The 19,905-nt window shown below is 42.8% G+C and overlaps 2 protein-coding genes across 2 annotated transcripts in view; one reads left to right on the top strand and one right to left on the bottom strand.

The window, feature by feature from the left end:
- Positions 1-2,144: 2,144 nt before the first annotated feature.
- nopchap1 (NOP protein chaperone 1) lies at positions 2,145-4,677 on the bottom strand. The gene is made up of 4 exons (XM_085769564.1): positions 4,553-4,677; positions 4,046-4,120; positions 3,790-3,923; positions 2,145-2,718 (listed from the first exon to the last, which is right to left on the bottom strand). The coding sequence occupies exons 1-4, from the start codon at positions 4,611-4,613 to the stop codon at positions 2,548-2,550; spliced, it is 441 nt and encodes a 146-aa protein (XP_085625690.1). The 5' UTR covers positions 4,614-4,677; the 3' UTR covers positions 2,145-2,547.
- A 701-nt stretch (positions 4,678-5,378) lies between these two features.
- Positions 5,379-19,905, top strand: part of slc41a2b (solute carrier family 41 member 2b) — a 48,766-nt gene continuing 34,239 nt past the window's right edge. The window contains exons 1-6 of the mRNA XM_085769597.1: positions 5,379-5,645; positions 7,115-7,712; positions 10,079-10,186; positions 14,180-14,251; positions 17,378-17,522; positions 18,760-18,906. Coding sequence (XP_085625723.1) covers positions 7,158-7,712; positions 10,079-10,186; positions 14,180-14,251; positions 17,378-17,522; positions 18,760-18,906 — 1,027 coding nt within the window. The 5' untranslated portion in view covers positions 5,379-5,645; positions 7,115-7,157. The remainder of the gene's footprint in view (positions 5,646-7,114; positions 7,713-10,078; positions 10,187-14,179; positions 14,252-17,377; positions 17,523-18,759; positions 18,907-19,905) is intronic.

The following is a 19,905-nucleotide window of genomic DNA, read 5'->3' as shown; positions in this document are numbered from 1 at the left end:
TACAAAATATAGAATTTGTGATTTATGATTATTAAAAAAACCTACCACACAGCTCACTGCCTGTGTGGGTAACAAACTGCTGCTGACTGAACAGAGCAGACACAGAGAGCTTGTGTTTCTCATTGCAGGGCGGCGGTGCTGGAGCTGCTGAGCTTCGTCCAAAACCTGACTGGAAAGTAACTGAAGAAGTCTGAGAATGAAAACTGTTGTGGATCCAATGTAAACGTCCCCCGATGGTGTTGTGTTTTTACACCGATCCAGCCAATGGGGGAAAGGTCTAGCAACTGAGGGCTGGTGTAACATCACATTCAGACACAGGATTTATTAAAAGGAATATAACTGTTTATTTCTTGCTTTACATGGAGTCAGATAAAGTAAAGCTATTGTTTACAAAAAATGAGACAATGACCAACACACACAACCTGTTAAACCAGACCGAGTTCTAGTTTCCTTGTGCATTTATTTGTATTTCATGAACACAAAGTGAAACAACAGGTGAAATTACACATACTGTGTTAATTTGTGCTTTCTCTTGGGTGAGTTACACAAACAGGAAGTAGAAGAAAGCATTTTTATTGTAGTAATGTGTCATATACAGAAGTTGTGTGTCTGTATTGGTCAGTGTTCACAAAGACAAAAAACTGCTGTGTGTACGTCACAGGATGAGACTTTGACCAAAACCTGTTGTCAATTGTTGACCAGAGGCCCATTTAGAAATACAGCTTTGACAATGTCATTTTGTTGTTTAGTTACCACTGTAATGGTTCCATCTGGTATTTATATGTAGATAAAACAAGACAATGATGAACAAGGGAGAGGAAAGGAGAAATAAAAGTCACTCAGACGTTTGTCAGGTCCATCAGTCTGAATCTCACTCAGTCACATCCAGCAGCCCTGTGATCAATCCTCATTCATCTTCACTACACTTGATGCTAGATAGGACCGTCCACCTGTCACAGGGGACACTCTGGACCACAGGACGACCAGGACACACAACTCTAACATTCAGTTGTTCTTCACACTCTTCTTGCTTTGCATTCGTTTTGAAAAACAACCGATTTTATCTCAATAATGAGATTAGTGATTTTTCAACATGAAAGATGACTTGTAACATCCACACAGCATAAATGCTGATCATCAAATCTAATTAATAGTCATGACAAGTCCTTTCTGACTGTCAGCAGATTGCATTTAACCACACAATGCAGCAGTAAGGACACTGCTGCAATGTGAAGTGAACTGGGTCCTCTTACACAGCAATTCAAAGAGTTGAATAATATGAATATGAATCAGTGAAAGAAATGAAAGCATGAGATAATTAACTAAAGCATCTCAAAATGCACATGGAGCTGTGAAGTGGACGGGTGAAGAAGAAGACGACCACACAGGTTCCTTCTGCTGTCCAGAGACTCAACAAACCTGGACTGTAGACAGAGAATACGTTGGTGTGAGGAACACCACACTGTGGCCAACAGATCATTCACCTCAGCACACGGTCGTCTAATGGCTTCCTCCAGTATGATAATACATGATCATCAAATCAGTCCAGAGTCTTGAGGAGTGTTTCCTGCACCATGACAACCAGACTAAAGGCAATGAGGACTCCTACCTATAGGAAGGTGATTCAAATAAAGTGGCCAGTGTGTGTAGCTTGCATTGCAACACTATGAGCAACAGAGAGATCTGCAATTAAAACTTAAAAGGGATAGTTCAACATTTTGGCAAATTGGCCCATTGCCATAATCCCTATAGTGATAGCAGTATGTTTGTTACCTTTAATTGTCGGTGCGAGCTATTTTTAGAACGGCGGAGCAGAGCGGCGAGCTGCTCAGAGCTACGCTACGGAGGCTCATGGGATTTCTTGGTTTCCCTCATCAAACTCATCAAATACACAATCCAACAACTCCAAAACGCTCTGGTGGACAAGTTGTGACCTGCACATTCACCCCGCTATGAGATAATAACAGAACGTTACGTGACAGAGTTGTTTTAGAGGTAAATTCATGCAAAACCGCTGATGCACGTTCCCGTCGGGGGTAGTTTTTCGGCAAGCAGTCTCTGCATTTGCCCTGAAATCCCATTAGTCTCCGTAGTGTAGCTCTGAGCAGCTCGTGGCTCTGCTCCGCCGTTCTAAAAACAGCTTGCACCGACAATTAAAGGTAACGAACCTACTTCTAAAACTATAGGGATTATGGCAATGGGCCAATTTGCCAAAATGCTGAACTATCCCTTTAATGTCTAATCAGACCAATTATAAAATATTGTCAAAAGTGTTACACTTGAACACCTCACATACAGTAAGAGGTCACATGGTCAGCTGACGACTGGATGAGGTATATCAATATCCGCTCTGGCTCCAAAGGCACTTCTGCAGCAATGACCTCAATGCATTCCAATAAACATTTGCCGTTGTTCCAATGGCGATCAAACAGGTCTGCTTCCACTATTTTTTGTCCGTGAAGTCAGTTTAAAATCTGTCACTTGGACCTGCGTCGCCTCAGAGGGAGACAAACTCCACATGGACCCTGAGGTCTGTGTCTGGCTGGTCTACTGCTGCTGCAGCACCTGGATGGCCACTTTCCCCTTCTTGCCTTTGTCTCCAGGTAGTTTGAGGTTCTGCTCCGTGATCTCCAGCTCCTCATCAGAGTCCGACTCCTCCTCAGAGCTCGACGTGTCTTCTTCGTGCTCCGAGCCGCTGAGCTCCACCAGAGCTACGTCCTGGGAACAAGATGACGACTCGGTCAAATCATACAACAAAAAACGTTTACTAATTTCCAACAATTCTGCACAATGAATAGAAAAAACAAGGCACTTAAAGTACAGAGAACAAATGAATTAAACCAGTGTAGATCAACAGTATTAGCAGGATTTAAGTTTAAGTGATCTACATGAGTCTGCTGATTCTGCAGATCTTATATCTACAGGTAGGGAGGTCCACAGCTCAGAACTAAAGCTGCAACAATTAATCAATTAATCGAACAATAGTCGCTTATTAAAGTAATCATCAACTATTTTCATAATCGAATAATCGGTTTGCGTAGTTTTTTAAGAAAAAAAGGCAAAATTCTCAGATTTCAGCTTCTTAAATGTGAATATTTCTGGTTTCTTTGTTCCTTTATGACAATAAACTGAGTCTCTCTTTGGTTTGTGGACAAAACAAGACATTTGAGGACGTCGTCTGGTGGTTTGGGAAACACTGATTGACATTTTTTTAACATTTTATTGAACAACTAATCAATTAATCGTTTACATAACCGACAGATTAATCGATAATGAAAATAATCATTAGTTACAGCCCTACTCAGAACCCATCCATGAAGAGATGAGAAGACTTTTACCCCTCACTTTGTTGGGGGAGAACTCCCTGCCCAAAAATATGATTCAGTTTCTGGCTGTTGGTTTGAGATTTGTTCACAATGAACTGCCCTCTCCATTACCGATTTATTTTGTTTTGATAAATCTAGCACTTGATTTCTAAAAGAAAGTTTAAAGGGAAGTTTAAAAAAATATCCCTGATCTTATTGGTTCAAAACAATGAGCCGAGGCCAAAATCTGCAGAATCCTGTATAACTTGTATAAAAGATTCAAAAGTTAATTTGTGCCGACAACTATTAGCCTCATCAGTGGGTGGTGATGATCGGTCCCCCCGAAACATTAGGGCACTGTATCTGTCATATAGTATTGTTACATGTATGTATGTATTGTTGTTTGTTAGTTGCCCTGCATGGGGATAATAAAGTTGACCAAGACTAAGTATAAGTGGTTGAGAGCACCAACTCAAGCCCTCACCATCTCTATGACTTTCTGCGCCTCATCCACATTCTCTATGTCGAAGCGTCCTGCAGGAGCCTCCTCCATCTGCCTCTTCAGCTTCTCGTTGGCCTCGGCCATCTGAGGCAGGAAGTTCTGCAGCCGCTCCAGCACTGACACACAACAAAACACACACACATCACAAGTCTTTCTTTCTTTCTCCTGCATGACAACAATGCCAAAGCTCTAACAAATAACTCAACATCATAATGTGCAGTGGTATTTGGTCTCTCACCACTGCTTCTGGGGACTCTCTCTGTCTGGGGGGGTCCAGCAGGCCTCGGCTTGAGGAGCAGCTTCTCACTCAGACCTGGCAACACAACAGACAAGGTCAACACATGAGGAAAATCACCTCACACGCTTTTCTAGAATGACTTATGAAGTTACTAAATGACTGTCATCACATGGATCCTTCGTGACACACATAAACACACACACACGTCACTTTCTCACGACCAAAAACCAGTTGTTCTTGATTGACAGACATGGATGTCGTTCGGTTATCAACTGTGTGAACAGATAATAAACGTTGTTGAGCTAGTAAACACACATTTACATGACAAACATTTCCCTGAAGGTATCCGGGTAAAGAGTGTGTGTGTGTAGATTGAAACTGCCTTGACACCTCCAGGAGCTGCACGGAAACACACTTTTAAGTCGGCTCCACACGTGTGTCAGCTCCTGGTGTCCAACAGCTACAAACAGCACACACACTCACACGCGTACACACACATACACTTACCTGCTCCGTTACCACATGACAGTAAAGCCGGTGAGCTAGTTTTCTCCTTGTTGAACTCCATTTCTTCCTCTGTTTTTCATCCACGTGTTGTTCGTCACAGAAACATCCGGGTCATAGGTAAGTAATGGTGCGTTCAAGACAACTCGGAAATCGGAAAGACAAGAGCTCCGAATTGTAAAAAAAAATGAATTGAACGGGGTGGAACCATGGATGTGGCCTATTATATAATCTCCATGCGTGGAACTCGGAAATTACAGGTCGGAAACTCGGGTATCATTTCAGAGCTCCGACTTTCCGACTTGACGTCACGACAACATCAAAACGGCGGCCCTCGTCTTAAACGGTTAGAATTTGAAAATGTTAAGTTATTTGTTGATGTTTTAATGCATATTTTTTGTGTATTATTTCCTTCGGGTATCCATGTTTTTCTCTTCCGAGTTCCTGCGGTGTGAACGCAATGATGTTGGGAATTCCGACCTCCGAGTTGTTTGAACGCAGCTTGACACGAAGTGAAGCCACAGTCTATGAGGGAAGCACACAGCGCCCTCTGGTGTTTCAGGAAGGACTCGTGAAGCTGACTGGGAATAAATTACACATAAACCCAAAATGAAGGCTAAAACACAAGAAGAGCCTCGTTAAAACTAAATATTTTACTAACCTGCCCTTTAACAAATGGGAATTATAAAGCGACAGCTGAGTGCAATCTGCGCAAGCGCGATACAATCAAAACATCTATTTGGCAGAGCAGAAGGAGGAGGTCTCACTCCGACCTGCTTTTCATTTTCAGTCACAGTTGATGGGTTTTATTGAAAGCAAATCATATTCTATTTAGTTACGACATCGTGATTCAGTTAAACTCGTATGTTATACTTTTATACATTATGTCGGGATATATGAAGTGGGATATCTGCAAATAGTGGGGGCTGGAAAACGCGTAGTTTGCAGCCACTTTTCACAAACAGAGTGGTATATCTTTCTTTCTTCACGCAAACGATCTTTGAAAACGCTATTTGCTGTGACGCGGCTCCGTGGCTGTCTGTCAAGGAAGACTCACAGCTCCTCTACGGGACCAAATACCTCCACCACAGGAAAGGTAACTCCTGGAAAAGAAATAGAAATACGGTGACGACTTAAAAAAAAAACGGCCACTAGCCAGGTCTGACTACTGTATTCTCTCGGCTGTGCCTCTCTCGGTTGTTTTCTGCGCTGCTAGCTACCATAGCTGCGTTAAGTAGCATAAACAGATAGCCTGTTTTTTTTTTCTTTGCTTGCTGAACGCACTGATAATTGTTAGCCTGTGTTGAAGAAAAGGCGTTGAACCCGGACCGTCAGCATGACTAAGAAGTGGTATAAACTGAGTCAGAGGCATATCAGTGCTGTGGAAGCTGTAATTATGATAAGGTAAAACTGTAGCCTGAGGTTTTCAGACCGTGTGTGCACACAGAAGACAGGAATCACGGCTGTAAACAAACTGAAACTGAACTGCAGCAACTCGGTTTCTCAGTTTCTACACAGATGTTTTCACACTGATGATGTGGCATTATGTGGCTTCCTTTTTAATTCTAAAAATGCAGGTCATGCTTCAGTACATCCCCCACTTCTCTTATTCTTTAACAGTGTCTCAACCTTGATACTCACAATAGCCAGAGGAATGCTTGTGGGATGCAGTCAGTTTTACAATGTGCGTATGGCCTCAGGCTGACAACTAATAGTCCAGCACTGAACTGAGAGACACAGTGTCCTCAAATACAAAGAGACTGTGTTCACTGTAGTGATGTTGGCACTTCTGGTTCAAACCCCCTGCCACTCACGTTGATGTTAAAGGGATAGTTCAACATGTTGGCAAATTGGCCCATTGCCATAATCCCTATAGTTTTAGGAGTGGGTTCCTTACCTTTAATTGTCGGTGCAAGCTGTTTTCAGAGCGGCGGAGCAGAGCCACGAGCTGCTCAGAGCTACGCTACGGAGGCTAATGGGATTTCTTGGTTTCCCTCATCAAATTTATCAAACAATCCAACAACTCCAAAACGCTCTGGTGGACAAGTTGTGACCTGCACATTCACCACGCTATGAGATAATAATGGAACATTACGAGATGGAGTTGTTTTTGAGGCAAATGCAGAGACTACTTGCCGAAAAACCGCCCTCGACGGGAACGCGCATCAGCGGTTTTGAGTGAATTTACCTCGAAACTCTGGAGGAAACTGGGCCAATTTGCCAAAATGTTGAACTATTCCTTTAAGTCACATGGATTTCATTCAAAAGCTGGTAATGTGTAATGTGTAATTCATTAGAAAACAGCTGCTCCTTATTTAGAAGTTTCCTCCAATTCTCGATTAAGATGCTTTTTGTTCCGGATTATAAGACGTGACTCAGCTGCTGCCACATCTGGGTGTGATGTTATCTTGCTTCCAGCTGTTTTCCCTGTTTCTTACAGCTGTTCCTTCCTCTGTTGTCTGTCCCTTTTCTTTCCTAAAGCTGAAGCTTTTTAAACATGGATGATGCACCTTAGCCATTATCCACCTGCCATTTACTGTGTGTTACTTGACATCACCCCCTCAGACTGGATGACAGGAGATGAGACACTGCGGGCCGAGACCACATCATGAGTATCCAGGGTCTGGGAGGAGCTTTAGGGGATTCCCTGGGCTCTAGCCTGACGGTACGTATGAGCGGAGCAGGTGGTGGGTGGAGCGCTCTGTCCCTGAAACCTGTGTCCTCCGGACGGATCGCCTCTCTGTTCCAGACCATGGTCCCCACCGGTTACACAAAGCTGCAGGAGGAGCGGCTGGCCATGGTGGACATGGGTGCAAAACCCGAGGCCGGGCCGCTCCAGAACGGCTACAGACAAGAGACATCTTACGCGGAGAGCCGGCGGCACCTGGACCGGGCCTCTCGGTCCTCTGTGACCGCTTCTGACTGTGGCGACGGAGGCTACTCTGAAACGGAGCCCATGCTGCTGGCTGAGAGGAGATTCTCCGGGGAGGAGGCGGACGAAGATGAGGAGGAGGCGGAGGAGGAGGAGGGTGAAGGGCAGAGATCTGATGTGCAGAATATGCCCAAGGAGTCGCCGCTGGCTATGGCGCTGCAGATTCTGTTGCCTTTCCTTCTGGCCGGATTTGGGACCGTATCCGCTGGAATGGTGCTGGACATTGTGCAGGTAAGTCGGGTTTACAATACAACCACTGTGTTTACTCACACACACACAATCCTGCAGAGCTGAGCCTCACACCGGGACGGCATTAAACACTAAGCGTTGGATTGCATCAGATTAGAATCTGGATTAGATTAGATTAGATTGGATTAGACTGGATTCATCTTTACTGTCACCGAACAAGCATGACTGTTTAACAAGCAAACCAACCAGACCTGCAGTTACACATAAGGTTTGTATTAAGCCTGTGAATATATTTAAATACAGGTTATGGAAGATATAGTGTGAGTGCTAATGTACGGAGTATAATAGGGGATTTTAGAAATGGCTGTAATAAATAGATATGCACAGGATATAAATTAGCTATGGGCATCTTATAAAGATAGACACATTAGCGGCGATGCAGTTTGTGATTTAAAGCGCCGCTGCAGTCGCTAATAGTTGTTAGAGTTAATTACATTTCAGCAGAAAAGCAGCAGCAGCAGGGAAAGTGCTGTTCCTTTCTCTGCTGCTTTTGGGAGCACAGGCTTGTGAGTCACCCCCCCCCCCCCGCCCCGCCCACCACCCCTCCCTTGGAGTTAACAGTCCGTACGTAGCCGGGGTGTGAAATGTCCTAGATGATGCCCTTTGCCCCCCACCGGTCTCACTTGTGATGGAAGTCCTCACGGCAGGGCGGCAGGGAGAGTCTTTACGTAACCGTGTTACTCGGGATAAGTCGCAGTTGTGACAGTCTGTGAGAAATGGGGTGGGAAATTGTTTACCAGCACTTTCAGCTCCAAACCAGTTTTTACCTAAGCTGTGGCTGTATTCACCGTACAACTTCTTTTCTTTTCTTCTTTTCTTTTCAATGACGTTGTTTTTCTTGGAAGAATTTTGATAATTAAATATGCCCTGTGAAGTTTTCTTGTAAACTAACAAAGCAGTGTTCTTTTCCTTCTCCATGAACAATTGGTAGCGTTTCCTTCCTTTTTCGGCAAAACAGAGAAAAAACCCAGAGTGTTTTTCTGGCTTTTTTTTTAGGCCTTATTGAAGAGCAATTTACAAGAAATGAGGACTGAGAAAGACAGGTTCATACCAGGGATGATTACTTGGTCAGCATCTTTTAGCCACCAGACGCCCCTACAGTGTCATTATTACTCATAGGAGTAAGAACCAAAGTCAGATATCAGAGGCAAGTTGTAAACACAGATTGCCTTAAACTACCGGATTAAAAACGTATTGAGGGTATGAAAGATGCCCTCTGGAGCTGTTTTCACACAGTGGTGTTTACCAGAGGGCATTGAATGTACCCTTGAGCTCTAAAATATTATGAATATATTTCTAATCTCATAAACCTTAAGGGAAAGCAATTTTTTAATGATATTTATTCACAGATGTTTGTTCATTGTACATTTTATTACACCTGTATTTATTATTGTATCATGATTCAGGTTTAAGTGATTCTGCCAGTAAATAGCAGTTCAATAATGTCCAGTATAATCAAATATGGGGCCAAGCATACAGGGTACCTTATACGCTAAGTTAAAGGGATAGTTTAACAATTTGGCAAATAGACCCATTGCCATAATCCATATAGTCCTGGGAGTAGGTTTGTTACCTTTAATTGTCGGTGCAAGCTATTTTTAGAACTCATCAAACTCATCAAATACACGAACTCCAAAACGCTTTGGAGGACAAGTTGTGACCTGCACATTCACCACGCTATGAGATAATAACGGAACGTTACTAAACGGAGTTGTAGAGGCAAATGCAGAGACTGCTTGCCGAAAAACTGCCCCTGACGGGAACGCGCATCAGCAGTTTTGCATGAATTTACCTGGAAAACAACTCTGTCTCGTAACGTTCCGTTATTATCTCATAGCGTGGTGAATGTGCAGGTCACAACTTGTCCACCAGAGCATTTTGATGAATTTGATGAGAGAAACCAAGAAATTACATTTCGCTGCTCAGTAGTGTATCTCTGAGCAGCTTACGGCTCTGCTCCGACAATTAAAGGTAATGAACCTACTCCTAAAACTATAGGGATTATGGCAATGGGCCAATTTGCCAAAATGTTGAACTATTCCTTTAATTTACTAGTGAATATAAGTAATCTACATGCACAGTATGACTTTAAAGCATATTATCTATTTAAACACTCAACACCTGTATTGAATTCCTGCCAGGATTCCTGACAACAACGGTGTGGCTCTGCTGGATGTAGGTCGCAGGCTCACAGGTGTATATGTAAATAAGGCATGTGCCTTATCTAAATGATGCATAGCATCTGAGTTTGAATACCAAATAAGCCTAACTGAAAGTGGGGTAATTACAAGGTCACACACTTTAAAAAACGTTTCACCGTGTGTGATTTGCTTTTGTGTTGTCCGCAGCACTGGGAGGCGTTCCAGTACATCACAGAGATCTTCATCCTGGTTCCCGCTCTGCTCGGCCTGAAGGGAAACCTGGAGATGACTCTGGCCTCCAGGCTGTCCACAGCGGTGAGACACACACACACACACACACACACAGTCACAATGACACACTGCTGTGGTTCAGTTAATAAAGTATTTTGTCTTATCTGCCTTGGATGTATTTTACAATCTATAAAGTATGAGGAAACTTAATGTGAAGTTTTTATGTTCCGTCAGGATAAGATTTCCTTCTGCCACTAAAACCTCTCAGTAGTAAATGTCAAATGGAGATAACTTCACATATACTGTGATGTAACAAACAGTGGCTTTGAATGAAGGAGCTGTCATCCTATATATTGTTATAATGTTGTTTTACCGTAGCTTGCTCCGGTTGATCTGGAAAAGCGACACAGACTCCATACACAGTCCATTTTTCACTGTGCATATGACGTGTATAATTTTCTTACACGTCTTGTTCTTGCTGTAATCAGATAGCTGGAATCTGTCTTCATGCCGCATCGACTCTGCTCCTGTTTCCCAGCTTTTTATGCTTCAGCCTAAACATAAACATAAATCTACTTGGTTATAACAAGAAAGGAAACAATGGACCGTTTCAAGTTTCAAGGGGGTTTCAACAGCGTGTCCTGGTGGCTGCTGGGGACGGTCCATTGTTGTCGTCGAGGTCAAGGATATCATAATATGAACACAGCAGCTCAGATTCACAGCCAGGAGCAAAACAAGTCACATTTGAATAAGTTACAATCATCAGGTTTCTATGGATGATGGTGCAAAGGTTTATTATTTAGACAATAATTTATAACCATCTTCCCACAAATGTACAATAGCATGGAGTCTAATAATTCAATTATTGCTGACAGTGTGGAATATAGAGCATAACTACAGTATTTCATGCGACCGTGTGAAGTGTTGTCAGTGTTATTGTCGCCACGCCTGTTGACTTGCAGCAGACAAAACAACAAGAGTGCGCACATTATATAATCAGCAGATCTGCTGTGTCTATTTGTGGTTTGACAGTGACAACCCCACCCTGCTGCCTTCAGCGTACAGAGATCCTCCACAGGCCTTCAGTATATGACCTATCAACTGGAGAACCTATAGAACTGGAGAAAAATGTCTGCATATGCATATCTGCACATATGCTGGCAGATAGTTATTGCCGGTCGTCTCTATTTCAACCAGTGCAGCTGTTCCGGCCTGTAGCTGCAGCTCTAACATCGTCTCCTCTGTCAGGTGAACACAACAGGCTTATACCCTCCGCTGTCTGTCAGAGCAGCTGTCCCCTCTCCTGAGCTCAAGTTATAATTACTTTGGAAAAGTTTGGAGTAAGAATTATGTCAGCATCTTGAATGGGTTTTTTTTGGTGTAAGAGCCTCGCGGATTAGGAATTAACGGAGGAATGTGCTGATATAGCAGACGGAGAGGTGGTTTCCTGAGGACGAGCCACGGCAACCAGGACAAGTGAACAGTCAAGATAGCAACATTTATTGCTCCACTTCAGCCTCTCAGAGCAAGTGGTGTAAAAAAATATAAAAAAAGGGATGAGCGACGAAGGGAGAACAGGTTTGCTCGTCATTGAACCACGAGTGCGTGCACGTGCATATCCCATAAAGCTGTGTAATGCGCTCTACAAACCTGTGTAATTACAATCCTGTCCACAAGTGCATGAAGCCCTCACTCAGAGATGTGGATACACTGAGAGGTTTCTACTGACTGTGTTTGTGTGAGGCCCTGTTCAGACCGCGTTCAGGATTCTCTGTAAATCCGATCATTTAGAAGCTCATTCCAAGTCGTTTAGTTGTTTCTGTCATCACTGAAAAGTTCCGGAAAGCCCACGGGGGAATCAGAGAATCAAAACGTCCTTGGTTTTGCCTGAAACACGGCGAGCAATATACCCGGTCTGAACCTTTTAGATCCTCCTTCTTTTAATTTCCTGCAGACTAGACGAGGGACGTGCAGCGTGCGATCGGGGCCGGAGAGTCAGACGAAGCCGAGGAAGTGACAGAGCAGAGTTTTCTCTTTGTTTCCCCCGGTTCTGCTGCATGTGTGCTCCACATTGGTGAGCTCACACAGCAGGGCTCAGTGTGAGCTCATGCTCCTCAGTGGTGTGGTGTCTTCATGTTACTCAGCCGTGACTCCAGGCAGTGTTCCACTTCCTAAGAGGAGTTACGCAGTAAGAAATGTGTCAGGATCCTTCCAGTCGATGACAGATATTATTATGCTGAAACTCAACAGTGGAAATGTTGTCACTTGAATTGAAATCAGAATTTATATTATATTATTTTGAAAAATGGCTTTATATTATTATGAGCAGGCCACTGGGACAAGAGGGAGCTGTGGGATGATCGTGTCCTTTTTTTTGTGAAAGTATGAAACCCACTCAGGTCAGAGTGACATGTATGCAAATTCCACGTGAATTAATAATTCATGTGGTTAAGATGCTAAATAGAGTTGAAAAGATTAATGAAAAAAGGTTAGTGTTGCATTTGCATAAAGTTGGGCCACTTGCAAGGGACAGATTAGTAAAAACCGATGATCAATCTGAGGACAGAGTCACGTGGAATAAAATGAGAGACAGCAGCTACAGGATGAACAAAGAGTTTGTGCATAACCCCAAGATGTGTTGCTCTTGGTTGTTTAACCCCTTCAGTACCCTGAGGTGAGGGATGCATACACAAGAAAAACAGGTTAAAGGGATAGTAGCATTTTTTTCAAGTGGGGTTGTATGATCTACAAATAGCCCCTAAGTACTTTAATTGCAGTAGAAGACTCTCTACACTCCTCCTGTTAGCAATGCCAGCCCATAATAGCCCTGCCCAGATATTTACATACAGTGTTGTGAACAGACCCAAAGAAACGGCCTATTCTCGTGGCCTAAAAAAGTTTTACCTGGAAAAAAAAATACACAGTTCCATTGTTCGCTATAATGTAATTTTTTCCAGCCCTTCAAAGTGCAGGAAAAACACAGTTTTTAATTGGACCTAACCAACTCATGTATCCCTCCGCCCAGGGTTAGCGCCCGCCGATCATCAGTTGGTTAGGTCCAAATAAAAACTGCGTTTTTCCTGCACTTTGAGGGGCTGGAAAAAATTATATTATAGCGAATAATGGAAGTGTGTTTTTTTTTTTCAGGTAAGACCTCTTTTAGGCCGCGAAAATAGGCCGTTTCTTTGAGTCTGTTCACAACACTGTATGTTGCAAATCTCTGGTCAGGGCTATGGGCTGGCGTTGCTAACGGGAGGAGTGCAGAGAGTCTTCTACTGCAATTAAAGTACTTAGGGGCTATTTGTAGATCATACAACCCCACTTGAAAAAAAAATGCTACTATCCCTTTAAATGCTAATAAATGATGCCAAACGACACCCTTTCAGTACCATGGATAGCACCACTTAGTCAGAACGTTCCATTATAAATGCAAAAATACTAAAAAAAAACTGAATTTATTAATCACCTGCAGGAAGTGATACACTGTCGCCCATAAAGTTGGAATAATTTTGTTTTTAGACATTCCTCTTTTTATCCCTGTTATGAAGGTCAATTGAGGTTTACTTTTTACAGTGATATATTTGGAAGAGATTTATCAATAAAGTTTTGAAAAGATATACACTTTATCTATCAAGAATAAATCACATCGTCACAATCATTTCATGAGAAGAGGTAAAAAAAAAAGGTATTCCAACTTTATGGGCAACAGTGTAAAACTGTAAAAAAAAAAAAAAGATAATATTACCCCCATCTTCACAATATTGTTAATATTTACAAGCCATTTAAAATTAATTATACAAATTGTAATTGGATTATTGCACATTCATTGTAAATAATCTCATAATGAAACAAACAAACAATGCATTCTCTGCGTAGGAGAAGGCTACAGAGGCTACAGGCTACAAATGAATAATCAGGGTTTGGGAAACGACTAAAACGCTTTTCCCTTTTGGTCTCTGTGGACAATGACCACAGACCTCCATGAAGGGAACTAGTTATGAAGTGCTCTCAGAAAACTCTGAATAATACATTGTTTTGATTTTGTTTGTTCTAATTCTGTCTTTACCCCCGACACAGGTGAACGTGGGTAAGATGGATTCCCCCATCGAGAAGTGGAATCTAATCATAGGCAACCTGGCACTGAAGCAGGTAATCACACATTATTAGTTGCTGCCGTGAATAATCCACTCTCATGTGGAGCCAACAGATGCTTTTTTATACAATAAGGATCAATACCTCCCATTGATCGCTTAATAGACTCCAGTCATTCATAGTTTTTCAGCTCCCACATAAATATGGATCTGACTGAAAACAGTGTGCATGAACCACAAGACAATGATAAAATTCAGATATTTGATACTGGCAAATTTAATTTATGTGTGTGTTTCATTTTGTTGCGTGCTGTGGGTTACATGCAGAGTTACTGATGGCGCATGGTGATAATTGGTTTAACCCAGGTGGGCGTTCCCTCAGACTGTTCTATTGATCTTTGTCTGTGTAGTGAGGCTGAGTACAAGCTCAGCTAATCATCTACCCACACGCTGATAAACACACACACACACACACATCATCACAGTGTTTTGATGAGCCGTGTGTTTGATAAGTCATGCAATAACAACCGTCAGCAGGAAGTGGTGTGTCATAAAGAAAAATATATGTACACCATGTTCAGTGTTTCACCGCTACAGTATAGGGTTTGCTTGTTCACTCACACACACACACACACACACACCCGGGTCTCACATTCATGCTTGCTTTTTTAAAGGGATAGTTCAACATTTTGGCAAATTGGCCCATTATCAAAAACAAGAAAGGACTCACCACACTGTAGTAGCTCCCAAATATACAAAAATTTATTAGAGGACTATAAAAAGGACAACGTTTCGAGCAGTGCGCTCTTCGTCAGGTCAATTAAGACAAATGCTTTCAGGTGTTCATTAAGTAGATACACAGGAAATTGGCCCATTGCCATAATCCCTATAGTTTTAGCAGTAGGTTCGTTACCTTAAACCAGCACTAAGTAACTTTTCAACCTTCATAAAATATTTTCATAACTTTTGTGATGATACATCGACTTACAACAAGTTGAATGACACCTCTGTCGTGGCCTGAGGGGGTCTGTATCTCCTTCTCTGGCACTAAGCAGCTTTGAGGAGCATGGTAGGAACCCGGCTCTCACTTTACTTTCACTTTTGCGAGTCACAACAAGGAGGGAACAGGCAAAACGGCACTTTAGCAATGGATTATGTTTGTGTTTTCACTAGGGGTGTCACGATTTCGATTTTTTATCGAAATCGATCGAAATTACGTCACGATCTCGAGCATCGAAGTCAAAGAGAGGATCGACGACCCCCCCCCCACCGCCCGCAAAGCTACAACTGCCCGTTGTCCCCATTGCGCACCAAGCGTCTTGTCAGTCACTGGTCCGAGTTCTCCTTTACTTTTTATTTCGAGACAACACTCACTCATTCTCTCTCTCTCTCTCTCTCTTTTTTTACCGGCGGTGTCAGCTGATGTGCACGTCTGCAGCAACCCAAACAAATGCACATGTTGACTGGCTCTATTCCAGCCACATGATTGGTTCGGCGCAGCGGAACTCTCAATATCATTGGCTATTTGCCAAACATGGATGAATGAAAACTATCGACCACGTCTCATATTTCTATTGAAGAAAAGTTATTTCACAATTTATAGCGTTTTATCACCCAGCCCTGGTGGGCTATTGTCCCTCCTACCTGGGAAACAGGAGGGAGGCACAGCTCTAACTACACAACACCGACAAGCACTGAGAGCCGCATGTTGCAGAGACGTTATAAGATAAAAACAAAAAAACAAAAACCCCGCAAATAATAAGCCGACGAAAAGGTGCAACTTGCCACTTTTTGTCAATGTATTATTTGCGGGGGCTTTCGGGGATCTAGTGACGGTGGAGGATCCGGGACTGATTCAATGTGGACCACCGCCAGTCTGATCAGGACCTGATCATCAGGTCCATGGCAGCACAGCAGCTGCAGCACTGCCCCGCTGTCACATGACTCTCGCGTATCAGCGCAATCTCGTTTACATTAAGCCGACATCAGGAGAATAATGAGACACGACGGTAAATTAATGAAAATAAAATTATGATAATGTACAGATATAAATATATTTGTTGGGGGCAATTTTGGCCCCTGGATCATGATTTTTGGGGGCATGTTACCTTTATATTGTAAAGAAATTATTTAAATGTGACCATTAGTGCCGAATGTGATACATTATGGAAATTGCATCACTTATATGTATCCCATCTTTTGAAATAAGATTTACTGTACAAAATTTGATGAATAAAACCAATGATCGTAGACTAGACTAGTCTGAAAATAGCATAGGTGTCTGTGCTGTAAGAAAAAGAAAAAAAATCGAGAATCGAATCGAATCGTGACCCTAAAATCGAAAATCAAATCGAATCGAGGATTTGGAGAATCGTGACACCCCTAGTTTTCACTTTGAAATGATCCACTGGAAACAAAAACTTAGTTTTGATGTCTTCTGTTAATTTTAATGCAGGATATTTACAGGGCTTCACGCTAGTGTTCATGGGAAATGGAGTCTTCCTTCAGGCAAAACACTACCGCTTTGGTCCACAGGCGCCGCCAAACTCAACCAAAACTGAAAGTTCTTTAGTACTGCTTTAAATTGTCGGTGCAAGCTGTTTTTAGAACATATGGATATACAGGCTAATGGGATTTCTTGGTTTCCCTCATCAAATACACAATTTAACAACTCCAAAACGCTCTGGTGGACAAGTTGTGACCTGCACATTCACCACGCTATGAGATAATAACAGAACGTTAAGAGACAGAGTTGTTTTAGAAGTAATTTCATGCAAAATCGCTGATGCACCTTCCCGTCGGGGGCAGTTTTTCGGCAAGCAGTCTCTGCATTTGCCTCAACAACTCTGTCTCGTAACGTTCCGTTATTATCTCATAGCATGGTGAATGTGCAGGTCACAACTTGTCTACCAGAGCGTTTTGGAGTTGTTGGATTGTGTATTTGTGTGAGTTTGATGAGGGAAACCAAGAAATCCCATGAGCCTCCGTAGCGTAGCTCTGAGCAGCTCGCGGCTCTGCTCCACCGTTCTAAAAAATAGCTTGCACCGACAATTAAAGGTAACAAACCTACTGCTATGACTATAGGGATTATGGCAATGGGTCAATTTGCCAAAATGTTGAACTATCCCTTTAAATGACCAAATGAGAACAATAATAACCGCCCCCCACTCCCTCTCTGCTCCAGGTTCAGGCCACAGTGGTGGGCTTCCTGGCGGCTGTAGCGGCCGTGGTTCTGGGTTGGATCCCGGAGGGGAAGTTCCAGATGAGCCACGCCGTGCTGCTCTGCTCCAGCAGCGTGGCCACGGCCTTCATAGCCTCCCTGCTGCAAGGTAAACACACACTCACACACTCCCTGTCCCGCTGTTCAAGACAAACTGTTAGGGGAGAGTGGGGTAAGATGAGCCACTTTTCATATTCAGGATCTCTACATCAAGAGAATTATAGTTTTGTTGTTAACGAATACTGTCAAGCCCGAAACTATTCATATTATATAACAATATATAATATTATTCAAATTTTGACTCAAAGTTACTTTTATTCAACCAGCAAGTTTTTTCTTGATTGGAAATGATCCAATCAATTATTATCCCAGAGGATAATAAGATGATTTACAAGAGGCATCGTTGTGGAAAACAAAATCCCAGCTTTTATTTACATTTGAACAAAAACTTGTGAAGATTTGCCAGGGGTATGAATCATGTTGGTCTTGATTGTATATTTCAGGATGTTGTGCATCCCTACAAACAGAATGAGTGTAAACAAAGCTGTTTTGATAATATAGCCACAAAAAAAAGTGGTCTTGTGGCACACCACCACCCTCCTTCCCCTCCATCCATCTCCCACCTCCCCCTTTACTTAATATTCCACCTGTCCAGGTTGCAGGTGAACACAAACTGAGACCTCCTGCTGAACCACCAGCTCAGTGAGGTTTGGGGAGTTTTGCGATTACATGGCACCAGGGAAGAATCCCTCATCTTCTTCTTTGAAAATAAAGCTTGGCCTCACCATAAACAGCTCTGTCTGTTAGGAGCGTACTTACTGTAATCATAAACATCCAGTATCTTGTTTTAATACTTAGGATATATACAGACAAAATACACTCAAGTGTATAGGGCAGGTGGCTCAACTTACCCCACAGCTACCTTATTGACTTTATTAGCTAAAATGGTGCACTTTCATGCTCAGTTTAATACCTCATATTGTAGCTCATAGATACCACAACTCATGTATAAAACAAATTTATGATTATCTCTTTCGGTCTAAACACAATTCTCATTAATTCACTTTTCGAGAGTGAAAAATGTTTTTTTGGACATAAATGTTAAACGACTTTGCTCATGTGGTTCTTACCTTCACAGACTCCATGAAATGATGCCTTCCTCCTTAATATTTGGTCACATGCTAATTTTTTCTCTGTGCTCAACTTACCCCAGTCTCCCCTACTGGGCACTGAAGCTGAGCTCGTATAAACGTTATGATCACAAAAACACACAGACTGAGTGTGTTTAAGTTCATTTTATGACCACTGATTAATAAAAGGCTTTACCTTGTTCACGCCGTGTTCAGGTATCATCATGGTGGGAGTGATCGTGGGCTCGAAGAAGACGGGCATCAACCCGGACAACGTAGCCACGCCCATCGCCGCCAGTTTCGGTGATCTCATCACCTTGGCGATCTTGGCCTGGATAAGTCAGGGCCTCTACAAGTGCCTGGGTAAGTGACTAACTCCTGCTCTCTGAGTCTGTGTCTGTCACACACAGACCGTACGATTAGATCAGAAGAGGCCTCGAGAGCCAACAGTTGGAAGGTTTTAACTGATTACCTCAGCGGTGGTTTTCCTCACTCACGACCTTCACGTCTTGTACTCCACTCTGAAGGAGCGCTGTCAGTGAGTGGAGCCTTGAGATGAAAACCTGCTGTTGGCTGTTGGCTCTGTGCTGCGCAAATTAGCCACACTTGCACACAGTGAGGCAAATGAAACAGCAATGAGACTCTGTGCTCCAACTCCATCCATTCGTACTGTATAGAGTGTACCGTATATCTTTCTAACATCGGCTGAGTATAAAGAAGTGTATTTACTCTTTTATTCTATTAGGATATGATTGAATTTGTGTTGAGCAAAGGTCAGACTTCAGCTTTAGAGAGCCTCTGTAAGTTATTTCCCAGCTGTGAGCAGCACCTGTATTTCTGTTTTGTAGTGTGCACACAGCACTGACCTCTGTTCAGGGCCGTACACTGTGTTCAGCACAAGAACTGACGTTATTTCATTGCACAATGCGAATGCGGGTCCTAATCTATCAGTGAATTTGCGTAGTGTTGGATTGTTTTGATGAAGCAAGGTGGGAATGACAGCAAGAAGCAGATGGAATTATGGGAAATGTGGGTTGTTTTGTGACATCTGCGGACAGGTTGCGTCACGTAGTTGAATACAGAAACCGTCCGTCCATGGCGAGCAACAAGTCCTGGGATGTTTGGTGTTGGATGGATCCACTGTTGCCAGAACCGTCCAATCAATGAGCTGCTGTCAGTTTATGTGACTCAGGGTTTTTTCCAGCTCTTGTTTGTTTATGGAGATTCCGTCCAAACACGAACAGGACCAGAACTAACAGGCACCGGCGAAAACACGGCTCCTTTGGAGTGTAACATAACTGATTGGTCTAATTTTCGGTTTTCTATGCACCGCACACGGCTGCAAGTGATAAAAAGAACGCA

The sequence above is a fragment of the Trachurus japonicus genome, chromosome 23 (genome assembly GCF_045865225.1).
Source record: "Trachurus japonicus isolate A0001 chromosome 23, Traja_1.0".
Lineage (NCBI taxonomy): Eukaryota > Metazoa > Chordata > Actinopteri > Carangiformes > Carangidae > Trachurus > Trachurus japonicus.
Note: the sequence above shows the minus strand (reverse complement) of the source record. Positions and strands in the feature narration are given on the sequence as shown.